The 15,458-nt window shown below is 42.5% G+C and overlaps 1 protein-coding gene across 7 annotated transcripts in view; it reads left to right on the plus strand.

Annotated features, from left to right (window-relative positions):
- LOC125457866 (transcription factor Dp-2-like) overlaps positions 1 to 14,158 on the plus strand; it is a 208,649-nt gene extending 194,491 nt beyond the window's left edge. For all 7 annotated transcript variants that reach the window (XM_048542576.2, XM_048542575.2, XM_048542577.2 and 4 more), the window contains 2 exons: positions 9,631 to 9,730; positions 12,029 to 14,158. In XM_048542576.2, coding sequence (XP_048398533.1) covers positions 9,631 to 9,730; positions 12,029 to 12,224 — 296 coding nt within the window. In that variant the 3' untranslated portion in view covers positions 12,225 to 14,158. The remainder of the gene's footprint in view (positions 1 to 9,630; positions 9,731 to 12,028) is intronic.
- Positions 14,159 to 15,458: the final 1,300 nt, after the last annotated feature.

Genomic DNA, 15,458 nt, shown 5'->3' on the forward strand with positions numbered 1-15,458 from the left:
TGTAAGCTCATTAGAATTTGGATCAGTTCTCAAAGAATCAAGTTGCGATCTGACGCAAACAGAGCATGAATTTCTACAAATGTGGGGTGATCAGGAGTGTTTCATATTGCAGAGCTATTTCCAGTGGAAATGGTTCCAGAATGTGTGAAAGATTGCTCTGAATTCACCCTGTTCACTGTGTGAGATGAGTCAGGAGTGTGATTATATTTTCAAAGTAATTCAGTTGATAATTGCTGAGATAAGATCTTGCATGTTATCCTACAAATCTATAACAGAGAAAGAGGCCAATCAGCCCATCATGTCTGTACTGGCATTTTGAACAACGTATCTAATTAATCTCATTCTCATTGTTTTGCCAAAGCCCTGTATTTTTCCTTTTAAATGTATAGATAGTTCCCTTCTGAACATTATTAGTAAATCTTCTTCCACCACTGATTTCACACAATGCATGTCAGATCATGATAACTAATTTGGAAAAAAAACACTTCTGAGCTCCCGTCTGGTTCTTTTGCCAATTTCCTTAACTGCCTCTATTAAATCTCCTCTTAACTTCCAGTGTCCTACAAAGAACAATCACAGTTGCAGTATTTTCTCCCTTTTAGCAGTAGTTACTCAATCCTGGTATTGTTCTGATAGGTTTCCTTTGCAGTATGTAACTAGAGGAGCAGATGGATACCTAACTTTCAAGAAAACTTTTGATACGGCCCCACAAGTATCCTAAATTAAAGCACATTGGGCATAATATACTGGCATGTCTTGAGAATTTGTAGACAGACAGGACAAGGAGAGTCGGAATGAATGTGTCTGTTTCCAGTTGGTGGGCAATAACAATTGGGGTGCTTCAAGGGTTAGTGCTTGGATACCAGCTATTCATGACAGGTGTAAGTGACCTGCATGAAGGAACCAAATGCAGTATTCATGTCTGCTGAGTTCAGAAATAGGGATGTTTTACTGCAATTATACAGTGCCTAGGTGAAATCACATCTAAGTATTGCATTCAGGTTTAGTCTCCCTTCCTGAGAAAGGAACTACCTGGCATTGACAGAGTGCAGCAGGGGCTGATACCAGAGATAGCAGGAGTGTTGTATGAGGAGAGGTAGGCTCAACCTATTCATGAGACAGAAAACTGAAAGAACTGCAAATGCTGGAAATCATAATCAGGTGCTCTGGAGAAAGATCATTGACCCCAAACATTAATTCTGCATTCTCTCCGCAGGAGCTGCCAGAACTGCTAAGTTTTTCTATCAGTTTCTGTTCTTGAGAGTTCATGAGAGTTTAGGTGGATGCGAGGGGATCTGAATGAAACATAAGAATTCTGACAGGGCTGGACAGATTTGATGCAGGGAGGGATGTTTTCCCTGGTTGGACAGTGTAGAACCAGTGAGCACAGTTTCAGGATGTGGAGTCGGCAATTTAGAACTGAGACAAGGAAGCATTTCTTTATTTGGAGAGTGGTCAACCTGTTGCATTTTCTACCACAGAAGGCTGTAGAGACTGCATCACTGATTGATTATATACAAGAAAGAGATGGATAAATCTTTCGATAATTGAAGGCATTGAGAGTTGTGGGGAGAAAGTGGGAATATGATGTTGAGATGGAGGATTGGCCGTGATCCTGTTGAATGATAGTGCAGCTCAAAAGGCAAAATGGACTCCATCTCGTATTTCTTCTTTATAAACAATATTATATTTTTAAAAGACTGTCCTGCCGTATCCTAGAGCAGCTATATCTAATGTTCGTATATTTCATTAAAACAGTGCTGTTAAATATCTTTCTTAATTCCAGTTATTGAAAAATCAAACTTGGTATCACAAACCTTGCTTAATAATGGAGTAGACTATTACATCTTTGATTTAAACAAAGAACCAAGAACAAAGAAAATTACAGCACAGGAACAGGACCTTCAGCCCTCCAAGCCTGAGCCGATCGAGATCCTCTGTCTAACCTGTCATCTATTTTCTAACGGTCTGTGTCCATTTGCTCCCTGCCCATCCATGTACCTGTCCAAATATATCTTAAAAGACGCTAACGTGTTTGCGTCTACCACATCTGCTGGCAACGTGTTCCAGGCACCCACCACCCTCTGTGTAAAGAACTTTCCACGCATATCTCCCTTAAACTTTCCTCCTCTCACTTTGAACTCATGACCCCTAGTAATTGAGTCCCCCACTCTGGGGAAAAGCTTCTTGCTATCCACCCTGTCTATACCCCTCATGATTTTGTAGACCTCAATCAGGTCCCCCCTCAATCTCCGTCTTTCTAATGAAAATAATCCTAATCTATTCAACCTCTCTTCATAGCTAACACCCTCCATACCAGGCAACATCCTGGTGAACCTCCTCTGCACCCTCTCCAAAGCATCCACATCCTTTTTGTAATGTGGCGACCAGAACTGTACACAGTACTCTAAATGTGGCTGAACCAAAGTCCTATACAACTGTAACATGACCTGCCAACTCTTGTACTCAATACCCCGCCCAATGAAGGAAAGCATGCCATATGCCTTCTTGACCACCCTATTGACCTACGATGCCACCTTCAGGGAACAATGGACCTGAACACCCAGATCTCTCTGTTCATCAGTTTTCCCTCGGACTTTTCCATTTACCGTATAGTTTGCCCTTGAACTTGATCGTCCAAAATACATCACCTCGCATTTGCCTGGATTGAACTCCATCTGCCATTTATCTGCCCAACTCTGCAGTCTATCTATATTCTGCTGTAGATACCAATTTTTAGCTGAAGTTGATTGCATGTCCAATGTGAAAATAGCCTTGTCCCACTGATGCTGTAATTCTTGGAGAGTTTTAATATGCACAGAATTGCTGGATGGGTTTCATATTGTATGTTTAATGATTGCACTTTTAAAATAGGTTGCAGTCTTTCAGTGAGTCCGTGATTCCTCAGGAAGAAGGCACTTGCTGGAAGCTGTTAGTTTGTGACTAGATTATTCTCCACAGGATGCAAGTGGAAATCAGAGGGTGAATCAGTCCCTGCTGACTTTTCATTTGTTTTTATCTCATAAGAGTATTGTCATTAGGATTTCAGTAGAGTGTGAAACTGTAAACTGCGAAGACAGCGGGTTGGAATATTTTAAGCAGCTTTACCCTGTTGTACTTAGTTGTATTTGGCAGCACTATCTTGACCTCAGAAACATGCAGACAAAGGACTGTGGTGAAAAGTCTATCTCTTATTGTGATAGTGGGTGGAAAAAATTTGAGGTGCTCATTAAGAGATTCACACAGCAGAGGCATTGTAACAGCATTAATGTTTATTGAGTTGTGCAATTTTCCCTTGAACTGTGTATATCCATATGCTAATTAATTGGCAGGCTAAACTGGGAGGACCCTTGAAGCAGGTAATCAGTTCAGTGTCTCAGAAATTATATTGCCCACATTTGTGAAGTGCCCTGAATAAGTGCGAAAATTGCTTTATGCGTTGTACCACAGGCTTTGTCACTTCTCCAACTCATTGGTATGCTCTCAATCACATATATTGTATCTCAAAGCTACCAGGGAATGCTCTTCTTTCCATAGAAGGAAGGGAAGTGGAATTGTGCAATGATTCACCTATTTAGAACATAGAACAGTACAGCACAGAACAGGCCCTTCAGCCCACGATGTTGTGCCAACCATTGATCCTCATATACGCACCCTCAAATTTCTGTGACCATATGCATGTCCAGCAGTCTCTTAAATGACCCCAATGACCTTGCTTCCACAACTGCTGCTGGCAACGCATTCCATGCTCTCACAACTCTCTGTGTAAAGAACCCGCCTCTGACATCCCCTCTATACTTTCCTCCAACCAGCTTAAAACTATGACCCCTCATGCTAGCCATTTCTGCCCTGGGAAATGGTCTGTGGCTATCAACTCTATCTATGCCTCTCATTATCTTGTATACCTCAATTAGGTCCCCTCTCCTCCTCCTTTTCTCCAATGAAAAAAGTCCGAGCTCAGTCAACCTCTCTTCATAAGATAAGCCCTCCAGTCCAGGCAGCATCCTGGTAAACTTCCTCTGAACCCTCTCCAAAGCATCCACATCTTTCCTATAATAGGGCAACCAGAACTGGACGCAGTATTCCAAGTGCGGTCTAACCAAAGTTTTATAGAGCTGCAACAAGATCTCACGACTCTTAAACTCAATCCCCCTGTTAATGAAAGCCAAAACACCATATGCTTTCTTAACAACCCTGTCCACTTGGGTGGCCATTTTAAGGGATCTATGTATCTGCACACCAAGATCCCTCTGTTCGTCCACACTGCCAAGAATCCTATCCTTAATCCTGTACTCCGCTTTCAAATTCGACCTTCCAAAATGCATCACCTCGCATTTATCCAGGTTGAACTCCATCTGCTACCCCTCAGCCCATCTCTGCATCCTGTCAATGTCCCGCTGCAGCCTACAACAGCCCTCTATACTGTCAATGACACCTCCAAACTTCGTGTCATCTGCAAACTTGCTGACCCATCCTTCAATCCCCTCATCCAAGTTATTAATAAAAATTACAAACAGTAAAGGGCCAAGGACAGAGCCCTGTGGAACCCCACTCACCACTGACTTCCAGGCAGAATATTTTCCTTCTACTACCACTCGCTGTCTTCTGTTGGCCAGCCAATTTTGTATCCAGACAGCTAAGTTCCCCTGTAACCCATTCCTCCTGACCTTCTGAATGAGCCTACCATGGGGAACCTTATCAAATGCCTTACTGAAGTCCAAATACACCACATCCACAGCTCAACCCTCATCAACTTTTCTAGTCACAGCCTCAAAGAACTCGATAAGGTTTGTGAGGCGTGACCTGCCCCTCACAAAGCCATGTTGACTGCATTTGATCAAGCCATGCTCTTCCAGATGGTCATAAATCCTATCCCTCAGAATCCTTTCTAACACCTTGCAGACGACAGACGTGAGACTTACTGGTCTGTAATTGCCGGGGATTTCCCTATTTCCTTTCTTGAAGAGAGGAATTACATTTGCCTCTCTCCAGTCCTCAGGTACGACTCCAGTGGAGAGCGAGGATGCAAAGATCCTCGCAACTGGCGAAGCAATTGCATTTCTCACTTCCCAAAGCAGCCGAGGACAAATCTGGTCCGGGCCTGGCGACTTGTCAATCTTAATGTTCAACAAGATTTTCAGCACATCAGCTTCCTCTATCTCTATCCATACCAGCATGCACACCTGCTCTTCAAAGGTTTCATTCACTACAAAGTTCGTTTCTTTTGTAAAGACGGAAGCAAAAAACTCATTTAGGGCTTCCCCTACCTCCTCAGACTCCACACACAAATTCCCTATTCTATCCCTGATCGGCCCTACTCTTTCTTTGACCATTCTCTTATTCCTCACATAAGTGTAAAATGCCTTTGTGTTTTCCCTAATTCGTTCTGCCAAGCCTTTCTCGTGCTCCCTCCTGGCTCTCCCTGGACCATTTTTGAGCTCCTTCCTTGCCAACTTGTAATCCTCTCTAGCTGAACTTGACCCTAGCTTCCTCCACCTTATGTAAGCTACCTTCTTCCTTTTCACAAGAAGCTCCACCGCTCTCGTCATCCAAGGTTCCTTTATCTTACCCCTTCTTGCCTGTCTCAGAGGGACATATTTACTCATCACTCGCAACAACTGTTCCTTAAACAGTCTCCACATGTCTATAGTTCCCTTACCATGGAACAATTGCTCCCAGTCCATGCTTCCTAACTCATGTCTAATCGCATCATAGTTTCCTCTTCCCCAATTAAATATCCTTCCATTCTGCCTAATCCTCTCCTTCTCCATAGCTATGTAGAATGTGAGGCAGTTATGGTCACTATCACCAAAATGCTCTCCCACCACAAGATCTGATACCTGCCCCGGCTCGTTTCCGAGCACCAAGTCTAGAATGGCCTCTCCCCTCGTCGGCCTGTCAACGTACTGAGTTAGGAAACCCTCCTGAACACACCTTACAAAAACAGCTCCATTCAAATCTTCTGCTCGAAGGAGGTTCCAATCAATATTGGGAAAGTTAAAGTCACCCATTACAACGACCCCACTGCGTCCACACTTTTCCAAAATCTGCTGACCTATGCTTTCTTCAATCTCCCTGCTGCTATTGGGGGGCCTGTAGTAAACCCCTAACGAGGTGACTACTCCCTTGCTGTTCCAAATTTCCACCCATACTGACTCAGTAGGCAGATCTTCCTCGACAATGGAAGCTTCTGTAGCTGTGATACCCTCTCTGATTAGTAGTGCTACACCCCCTCCTCTTTTCCCCCCCTCCCTATTCTTTTTAAATGCTCTAAACCCTGGAACATCCAGCAACCATTCCTGCCCCTGAGAAACCCATGTCTCTGTTATGGCCACAACATCATAGCACCAGGTACTGATCCATGCTCTAAGTTCATCACTTTTATTCCTGATACTCCTTGCATTAAAGCAAACACACTTTAACTGATCCCTTGGTTCCTTCCCAGGAAAATCCTTCCCTCTAGCTGGTCTACCTCTTGCTACTGCCTCACCTGCATCAACGCTCACCTCTGGTATACAGCTCAGGTTCCCACCCCCCTGCCATACTAGTTTAAACCCTCTCGAACTACTCGAACAAACCTTCCACCCAGGACATTGGTCCCCTTCCAGTTCAGATGCAACCCGTCCTTCTTGTACAGGTCCCACCTTCCCCAGAAGGCATCCCAATTATCTATATATCTGAAGCCCTCCCTCCTACACCAGCTGCGCAGCCACATGTTAAGCTGCGCCCGCTCCCTGTTCCTCTCCTCACTATCTCGTGGCACCGGTAGTAAACTAGAGAACTCTACTCTGTTTGTCCTGCTTTGCAGCTTCCATCCTAACTCCCTGAAATCACTTTTTATATCCTCAATCCTATTTTTGGCTATATCATTAGTGCCAATATGTAACACAATTTCTGGCTGTTCGCCCTCCCCTTTTAGAACCTTGTACACCCGATCGGAGACATCCCAGACCCTGGCACCAGGGAGGCAACATACCTTCCGGGAATCCCGATCCTGACCACAAAATCTCCTGTCGATTCCCCTAGCTATCGAGTCCCCTACCATGAGTACTTTTCTATTCTGCCCCCTTCCCTTCTTTGCCACAGTGTCAGGCTCAGTGCCAGAGAACTGACTACTATGGCTTAGGAAGCACGGTTTCTGCAAATTAAAGATGCGACAAAGCAATGAGAAGGATAGCTATGGGAAAGGCCATCTCCCACAGACTGAAGGCTGGCAAATGTAACCCCAGTGTTTAAAAAGGGACGGAGAGAAAACAGAATTGCCGACCAGAGAACATGGCATCAGTAGTTGGGAAAGTGCTAGCTCTAGTGTAAAAAACATAATAACAGAGCATTTTGAAAGAGCCCATATGAGAAGGATTTACAACATGGAGTTTTTTGAGGATGTAAAGTGCAGAATAGATGATGGAGTACCACTGGATGTGGTGTATATGATTTTCAGAAGGCTTTTGATAAGTTCCCTTATCAGTGGTAGTTGGGCAGTGTTAAAGCACATAGAATTGGAAGAAATAAACCGGCATGGATGAGAATTGGTTGACAGACAGGAGACAGAGAGTGGGAATAAATGGGTCTTTTACCAAGTGGCTACCACAAGGATCAGTGTTTGGTTCTCAGCTATTCCCTTTGTATAAATGGCCTGAATGAGACAGCCAAATGCATCATTTCCACGTTTGCTGATGACCCAAAACGAGGCAGGATGGTGAGCCGTGAGGAGGTTGTAAGGTGATTTTGACAAGTTGAGTGAGTAGACAGAAAGGCCGAGTATTATTTCAAAAAGAGACAGGAAACAGAAGGAAGAAAACAAGCATGTCGGATGGCTTAAAAACTTGCAGAAGTTATTGTCAAATGAGGGGTATGGATCAGGATCGAGAGACCTGTAAATACTCCAACGAGCCGAGTATCTGCCTTTGGGCAGGGCATGCATGTGACTGTCCTGATACACGTTCTTGGAAAAGCACAGTTATTTGAGAAGTAGATTTACTAATGGTTTGGGTAATTCAGAAACTAAAGTATATAATTAATGCCTGAGTGCTGTTTATATCAAAGTCCAGTTTGGACTGGCCTATGTTGGAGCTCCTCCTGTAACTGAAGTACTGTATTCTGACAACTGCGCTCTAATCTCTTGCTCAGGTAGTCACAGCAGCCAGGTGTCCCTCTGAACCTTGTCTAACCGGCATTGAAACTTAGCATGCAGAACATTTGGACTGTTTCAGGTGTGTCAAGTGTGGTCAAGCGTACATTTCCCCATTCACAGAGCACTGTGACTCACTGGAGCCAAGTGGATGTGCCAAGTGAAGGCCAGAAACTCTTAAAAAGGAAAGGAATATTAGTGAACAAAAGCAATCCCTGGTCATTTTTGACCAGGGAGAGACAGTAGCCTGGTGGTGTTCTTGCTGGACTGTTAATTCGGTGACCCTGGTTCAAATCCTGCCATGGCAGATGTTGGAGTTTGAATTGAGTAAACAAAAATAGTCTGAAATTAAGAGTCCACTGATGACCATGAATCCATCAATTGTTGAAAAACCCCATCTGGTTCACTAATGTCCTTCGGGGAAGGAAACTGCCATCCTTACCTGGACTGGCCTATATGTGACTCCAGGCCCACAGCAATGTGGTTGACTCTTAACTGCCCTCTGGGCGATTAGGGATGGGCAATAAATGCTGCCTGGCCAGAGCTGTGCAATTGCTTTTGGTTTTGTGTAATATAATGGATTTTGTTTTAAATGGAGCTATGTTACAAATGTAAACCAGCTCGGGTTGCAGTTTACTGTCAGAATAGCATCCAGGACAACCAGTTTCAGCTTTGCACCATGGTCAACTGTAAGCATGAGACCAAGTTAAGAGTAACTTGATTTCAAACCAAATTAGAAGGAAACTTCTTGAGAAGGCAGTTTTTTGCTACTTTGACTTGCAGATTCCTGGAATTAATTCCAGCATGGTGCCCAGCTAGCATTGAGGTGCTTGTGGATTGGGGTGGGGGGGCGGGGGTGCTCTGTTAGTTATTTTAGCACTTGATGCATTCTCTTAACCTGACTCAATATTTATGGCAGAACCTCTCCCACTGTGCTCTCTCTAAGTATTTGACTTGATGGCTATAGGAACAGTGTTGTGCCCACACCTGCAGTTCATTCGGGCAATGAGAAAGCAGTTCCAGATTACAGCTGCTGGTTTCAGATTGGGTAGCAGAACAGTGTAAATATAACCCATATGCAGCATATGTTCATGCTTTTATCTGCTTTGAAATTGTGATAGTTTGGCTCAGCAGTAACATTTGTTCTTGTGCTTAGTGCAGAGACTTGAGCACATTCTCAAGAGTGATGTTTCAGTGCTGTGTGGAAGGAGTGTTCCATTTGTCTAACCTGGTATCTTTCAGAAAACACATGATCTTTTCTGCCTGCTTAGGTGGATGTTAAAAATCTCATGACAATACTTGAAGGAGACTAGTTTTATTTTTCTAGTGTCCTGGCCCAATCTTTTACTTCCATTGGTATTGCATGGTGGAATGCAGTGGAAACCTGCCAACCACAATGGACTTGCATTGATCGCCCCCATGTTGATGTTGCCATTATACGGTGTTCGCTCCATTTGTCTTGATGTAGAATTACAACCTGGCTGTTCTTTTTCTGATAGAAATGGCTGATGGATCATCCTGGGCAAACAAGGAAGTTCCTGCAGATCTAATACAAACTGCCTCAGCTTTATCAACATCTGCCTCAATTTCTCAGTCCAGGTAAACGACTCATAAATTAAATTATGAATAAATTGGACAATAGGAGATGTTCAAATGGAAAATTAGTTGAGTACGTTTGACAATGGGAAACCCGTTGAACACCACTCTTCCTTCTCCATTGTAATTTCTGCAAACTCTTGGCAGTTGTTAGTCAAATGCCTCTATTACAGCCCTTTAGGAGTGCACAACACTGACTGCATGTTATTGAAATGCTAGATTTAAATCCAATGTTATATAGAACTTGGATCTAGTATTATCGAGAACTTGGATCGAGTGTTTTGTAATGAGAAATTTAATTCATAATAGCGTTGTAAAAGAACAATTAGGGAATAATGATAAATAGTATGATAACATTTTCAAGGAAAATGGTGTAGTACAGTCTGAAACCAGGATCTCAAATCTGAAAGACAGTTATAAAGGTATGAGTAGAAGGTTGGCTTTTGTGTTGAGGTGGTACTGTCTCTATCTGTGTACGAGAAGGCCTGGGATCAAGTCCTGCCTGCTTAATAACATCTGAAAACATTGATTTAAAAACTCCAGGAAGTTTGCAGTGGTGGGTTGGAAAACGATATATTGAAAGGCTGGATGGTGGATAGGCAATGGCTGATATGAAAAGAATCAATGCTTGTTTTTCAAAAAAAGACATAAATTTTTACGAAGCAAAAATACCCAACAGGAAAAGCAGGAGAGCAATGGCTAACAAGGGAAGTTAAGTATAGTATTAAATCAAATGCAGAGACTCATAAAATTGCAAAACAAACATTGGAAACCTGAAGTTTGGGACAATTTTAGAATTCAGCAAAATAGTATAAAATAATTGATAAAAAGGGACCAGAATATAAATATAAAATTGCAAGAAATGTAAAAGTCATTTGAAAAGTTTGGTATTGGTATCGAAAAGGATATGTTTAACAGGGATAAATGTGGGTCCATTACAGGCAAAGTCTGGAAGGTTTATAATAGCAATTAGAGAAACTAAGTACATACTTAGTCACAAAAACAAAGCTGCTGGAAAAGCTCAGCAGGTCTGGCAGCATCTGTGGAGGAGAAAACAGAGTTAACGTTTCGGGTCCGGTGACCCTTCCTCGGAACTGAGGAAGGGACACCAGACCTGCTGAGCTTTTCCAGCAGCTTTGTTTTTGTTCCTGACTCTCAGCGTCTGCAGTTCTTTTGGTTTTTACATTGTGTCTGTCTTCACAGAGGAAAGAACCAGAGATCTCCCTGAAATTGGGTTCTTGTAGAGTGTGGATTTGAAAGATATTAATATTAGGAAAAATAAACTACATTGGATAAATTAACAGGGTTAGAAATTGACAAATACCTGGGACCCAGTGACCTTCATTTTTTGTTAAACGAATTGGTTACAGAGATAGTTGATGCACTAGTCCTATTCAAAGTCCTATTAATTCTGTAACAGTATCTGCAGATTAGAAGGTTGTAAATGTAATTGCCCTGTTGAAGAAAGTAGGGAGAAAGGAAGCAGGGAACTACAAGCCTGTTGTCTGACATCACTAGAAAACAAGGTACTAGAATCTATTACTAGGCCACTGTTTAAGATGTTTAGAATACTGGTGAGGATGAACCTGGATTATTGTTTGCAGTTCTGCCCCCTTACTGAAGCAAGGATATAGCTGCCACCGAGGAGTGTATTAGAGGCTCCCAGGACTGATTTCTGGGGTGGTGGGACTGCCAACTGAGGAGAGATTGAGGAATTTGTTCATTGGTGTTTAGAAAAATCGGAGGCGACCTAATAGAATCTTGAAAATTTGTTCAAAGAATCAACATAGTAGATGGATGTTGAGATAACAAAGTGTGGGGCTGGATGAACACAACAGGCCAAGCAGCATCTCAGGAGCACAAAAGCTGACATTTCGGGCCTAGACCCTTCATCAGAAGAGGATGGATGCTGGCCCTGATAGAGCCTATAGCCAGGGGTCAGAACCTCCAAATGAAAGGAAAGCCAGTTAGGATTGTGATGAGGAGATGGTGCTGTATCTTTGAGACTCTCCACCCGAGAGGACTGTAGAAGCTCAGCCATTAGGTAAGTTAAAGACAGAGATTGATAGATATCTCGTTACTAATGATATCAAGGGAAGTGGGAATAGCTTGGGAACATGGTGTTGAGTTAGACAATCAGCCGTGTTCTGGAATAATGGACTGGCGACAAGGGCTGAATGCCGTACCCTTGCTCTTGTGTTCCAAATATACAATAACAGTTACTTTTAGCTTGTCACATGGGGTGCAAAGCAGGCAAAGGGTTACTGTATAAGTGTTCATTTTCTTATTTCAAACCAACAGTATGACCCCTGGATTATCACTTGATGTAGAAGTTGCCTTAGCAACTGGACACCTCCTCGCTCCAGAAAGTCGCCACTCGAGCAGCATTGCATCGCACTATGAATCACGAGGTGAAACACCGTGCTCGTTTAATGATGATGATGAGGATGATGACGATGATGAAGATGACTGTTCTTCACTTGTTGAAGGAGACTAAAGAGTGTGCTGGCATACTTCTCAAGCTGCTCACATGCTTTTTATTAAGCTGTACTGTACTATGTTTCACCATCTACTGTTGTCATCCTTGTGACTGACCCTTGTAGACTGAAAGCCAAGGGGGAGAGAAATGAACAGCAATTCTGTGTGAATGTGCAGAATCCTATGATGCAGCTTTTAGTCTGTTGTGATACATTATCAGATTCAGTTAAAAAATGATCCAAAGCTGATCAACCAGTACAGTTTTAATAGCTGCTATTTTATTTTTCTTCTGGTTTGTTTTACTGCTTTGACTCTCTCCCTTTACTCCAGTCCTTCGGAAACTGGTGAGGGTACACACCCTGGTTAATGCAGCACGGTTTAAGTGTATCTTGCTTGTATGATTGAGTTTTGGACTTAGGGTATGTTTTGGTTATTTTACAATTTATGCATGGTTGGGATAGATGCATGTTTGGAGACTGTGGCAGTTTTGAGTTCCTGACTTGGAAGTGTCTAGAGCAAATCGCATGTACTTCCGATCTAAAATCATGGGCTCACCCACTTTTGAAGCAAGGGAGTTCCAAAGAAATACCAAACCCTGATGTTGCTGGAAGCTAATATATAACGTTTATTTAGGCGAAGATGAGTACAAATATGTTTGTAGTCTTAAATTCACTTGTGAATGATTTTCTTTTGTATAATGTGCAACAAATCAAATGTAACATTCCTCAACATTGACCTCCCTTCAGAGACTAGGGATAATGAGTCTGCTGATCAAGCTAGTTATTTCATACAAAAAAAACTGATCAGCGACTTATTGAAGGTCTTCTGCTCCTCCAGTGGCACGGTGAACCTATCCGTGGTCTGTTTTATCCACACAGATTAAGATGGTGCCCTAGGTTGATACCCAGACATAGCTAACCTTCAGGTGGCTGTACTTTGCCTAGTCGGGTGTATGTGGTTGGGGATCACTTGGGGGCAGTATCAGCTGGAAGCCATGCACTGTGTCGTCCGATAGTCCACCAATATTCAAATGTTAAAGATTGCCTGTGAATAGTGATCACCTGGGCAAAGTACGACAGCATGACTTAGGGCCCCCAGGCGTGTGGCCAGGTAAGGAGATACCCATTTCAAGAGAGGAGGGGAAAGGAGAAAATTATATTTTTTAAAAAACCCTTCTGATTTTGAACTTTTGTACATTTGACTTTTTTAAACAATATTTTGTCAAACACTATTATCTATCTCTTTCCATCATATTTCCAGGTATCATATTTTTTATACTATTCTTCATCAGCGCCTAAACCCCTTCTTTTATAATGAGGTACATATCAGATAAAAATGTAAGCTATGTCTAGAGCAACAGTCAGAATACTCACTAAAATTCAATAACTTATGACCATGTTCTCATTCACCAAACTCTCCTTTCAAAGCCCGTCTGTCTCCGGATGTAAACCTTTCTGAACACATCGGGGTGAATTGGTCGGGGAGGGGCCAGAATGTAAAGCAGGCACTGATGATAATCAACAACCTACCTTACATTCCACCCAGCTTTCTCTTCTATTAACGACACTTCGGCCAGAATGTATGACAAGCTCTCTGTTTGTTCTTGACTGTTTAACACTTCTGCCCAAGACCAATTTCACTCTGTGTTTTTGTAAATAATTTGCCATGTCATTAATTTTTCATTCAAGTTTTATATCCACTTTGTAGAAATATGTTCACTGTACATATATATAAAACATTCTTCTGTTGTGCTGTAAGCAGGATGTTAAGGTATACCTTTTGGTATGGTTTAAAATAAGGGTATCATTGTTGAATGTGCTGATGATCATACCTGCATGGCCTTCGGTGATGGTGCAGCTACCTGCTTCCTGTGTTTTCAGGGAAGAATATTTCAACAATGAACTAAAAAAAAATTTGTATTGTAGAAAATGGAATAAAATAATTTAAAGACAAGCATGTGAGAATTGAATGAACTTTTTTTAAATATGTAAAACATCTGCATATTAGTTGTATGGTATGTTGAGAAGTTGTGTTGAAAATTGCTTGCACACAAAGCTTGGAGACAGCAAGAACTGCAAGTGCTGGAGTCAGAGACAGCACAGTGAAGGGTCCCGACCCAAAACGTCAGCTTTCCTGCCCCTCTGATGCTGCCTGGCCTGCTGTGTTCGTCCATCTCCCCGCTGTTACACAGAGAGCTGTTATGGTCTACTCTATTCATGTATAAACATAGCTTGAGTAACAGTTGGACTGGTACTGCAGCATCTGGCGTGGTTACCCATTCTGAAGGAAGCAGGTGTGTTCCCTCCCTTTGGTTTTTCTCCCAGTTAAGCTGTAAAATGAAGAAAACTGCTTGTACAAAGCCTCAACACGTTTTACAGCAACAAAATACTTTGTTGAAGAGTTGTCATTGACATAATGTAGGAGATGTGGTAGCAGAAGCAAACTCCCACTAACGGCAGTGTGAGAGGGAGCAAGCAATCTGACTTGGTGTGTTCGACTGGGGGATACATTTTGACCAGGTTCCATGGCCCTCCCGTGTTCACTTCCAGTCTGATGTCACAGTCTCTCTCTCACAGCCAGATGAGGTTCTTGCTTTATCCTACCATCCTGTCAGGTTGGTCTAAAAGCTTGCGATTTCAAATAAACCTGTTGGACTATAACCTGGTGCCGTCTGAGTTTTGGCATGATCCTGTTGTCAGAGAAGCAGCAGCACTTCTTTGGGAGTGCAGTAGAGAGTCCACTTTCACTTCTGGTACTCCAAAGCCCTTATGAAAACTTGTGATTTCAAGGGACAGTGTGACCAACTGAGGCAGGACTGCCTCCAGATTTTGGTGAAAACTTTGAGATGGGAGCAACATATCTGACGGACTCAGGTTGTCATTATTGAATCGCCATGATACGCCTGTTCTATTCCTTGTGTTCCTCCACCCACCCCCCACCTCCATCATGTGCACAAAGGAAATTATAATTCCTGCTGTCTTCACTGCCCCTTCACCCAAGATTATTAAATAAAATTTTTCACCTTGTCCGGTTTGAAATGTGTCTGTTATTTTGATGCCAAATGCAAAATTTGTTTACATGCAGTAGATCTTAGCAATGTGTAAAAATTAGTTTTGATTATTATGGCTGTGACATATGATTCAGTCTGTTTAATGATTCCAGATCAGTCTGTTACTTGATCAATGCACATTCAGATGCTGAGCTGCTCTGACGCTCAGCTCAACATTACTGATCATTCAGTTTACCATATCCT

The sequence above is a fragment of the Stegostoma tigrinum genome, chromosome 14, assembly GCF_030684315.1.
Source record: "Stegostoma tigrinum isolate sSteTig4 chromosome 14, sSteTig4.hap1, whole genome shotgun sequence".
In the NCBI taxonomy this organism is placed as follows: domain Eukaryota; kingdom Metazoa; phylum Chordata; class Chondrichthyes; order Orectolobiformes; family Stegostomatidae; genus Stegostoma; species Stegostoma tigrinum.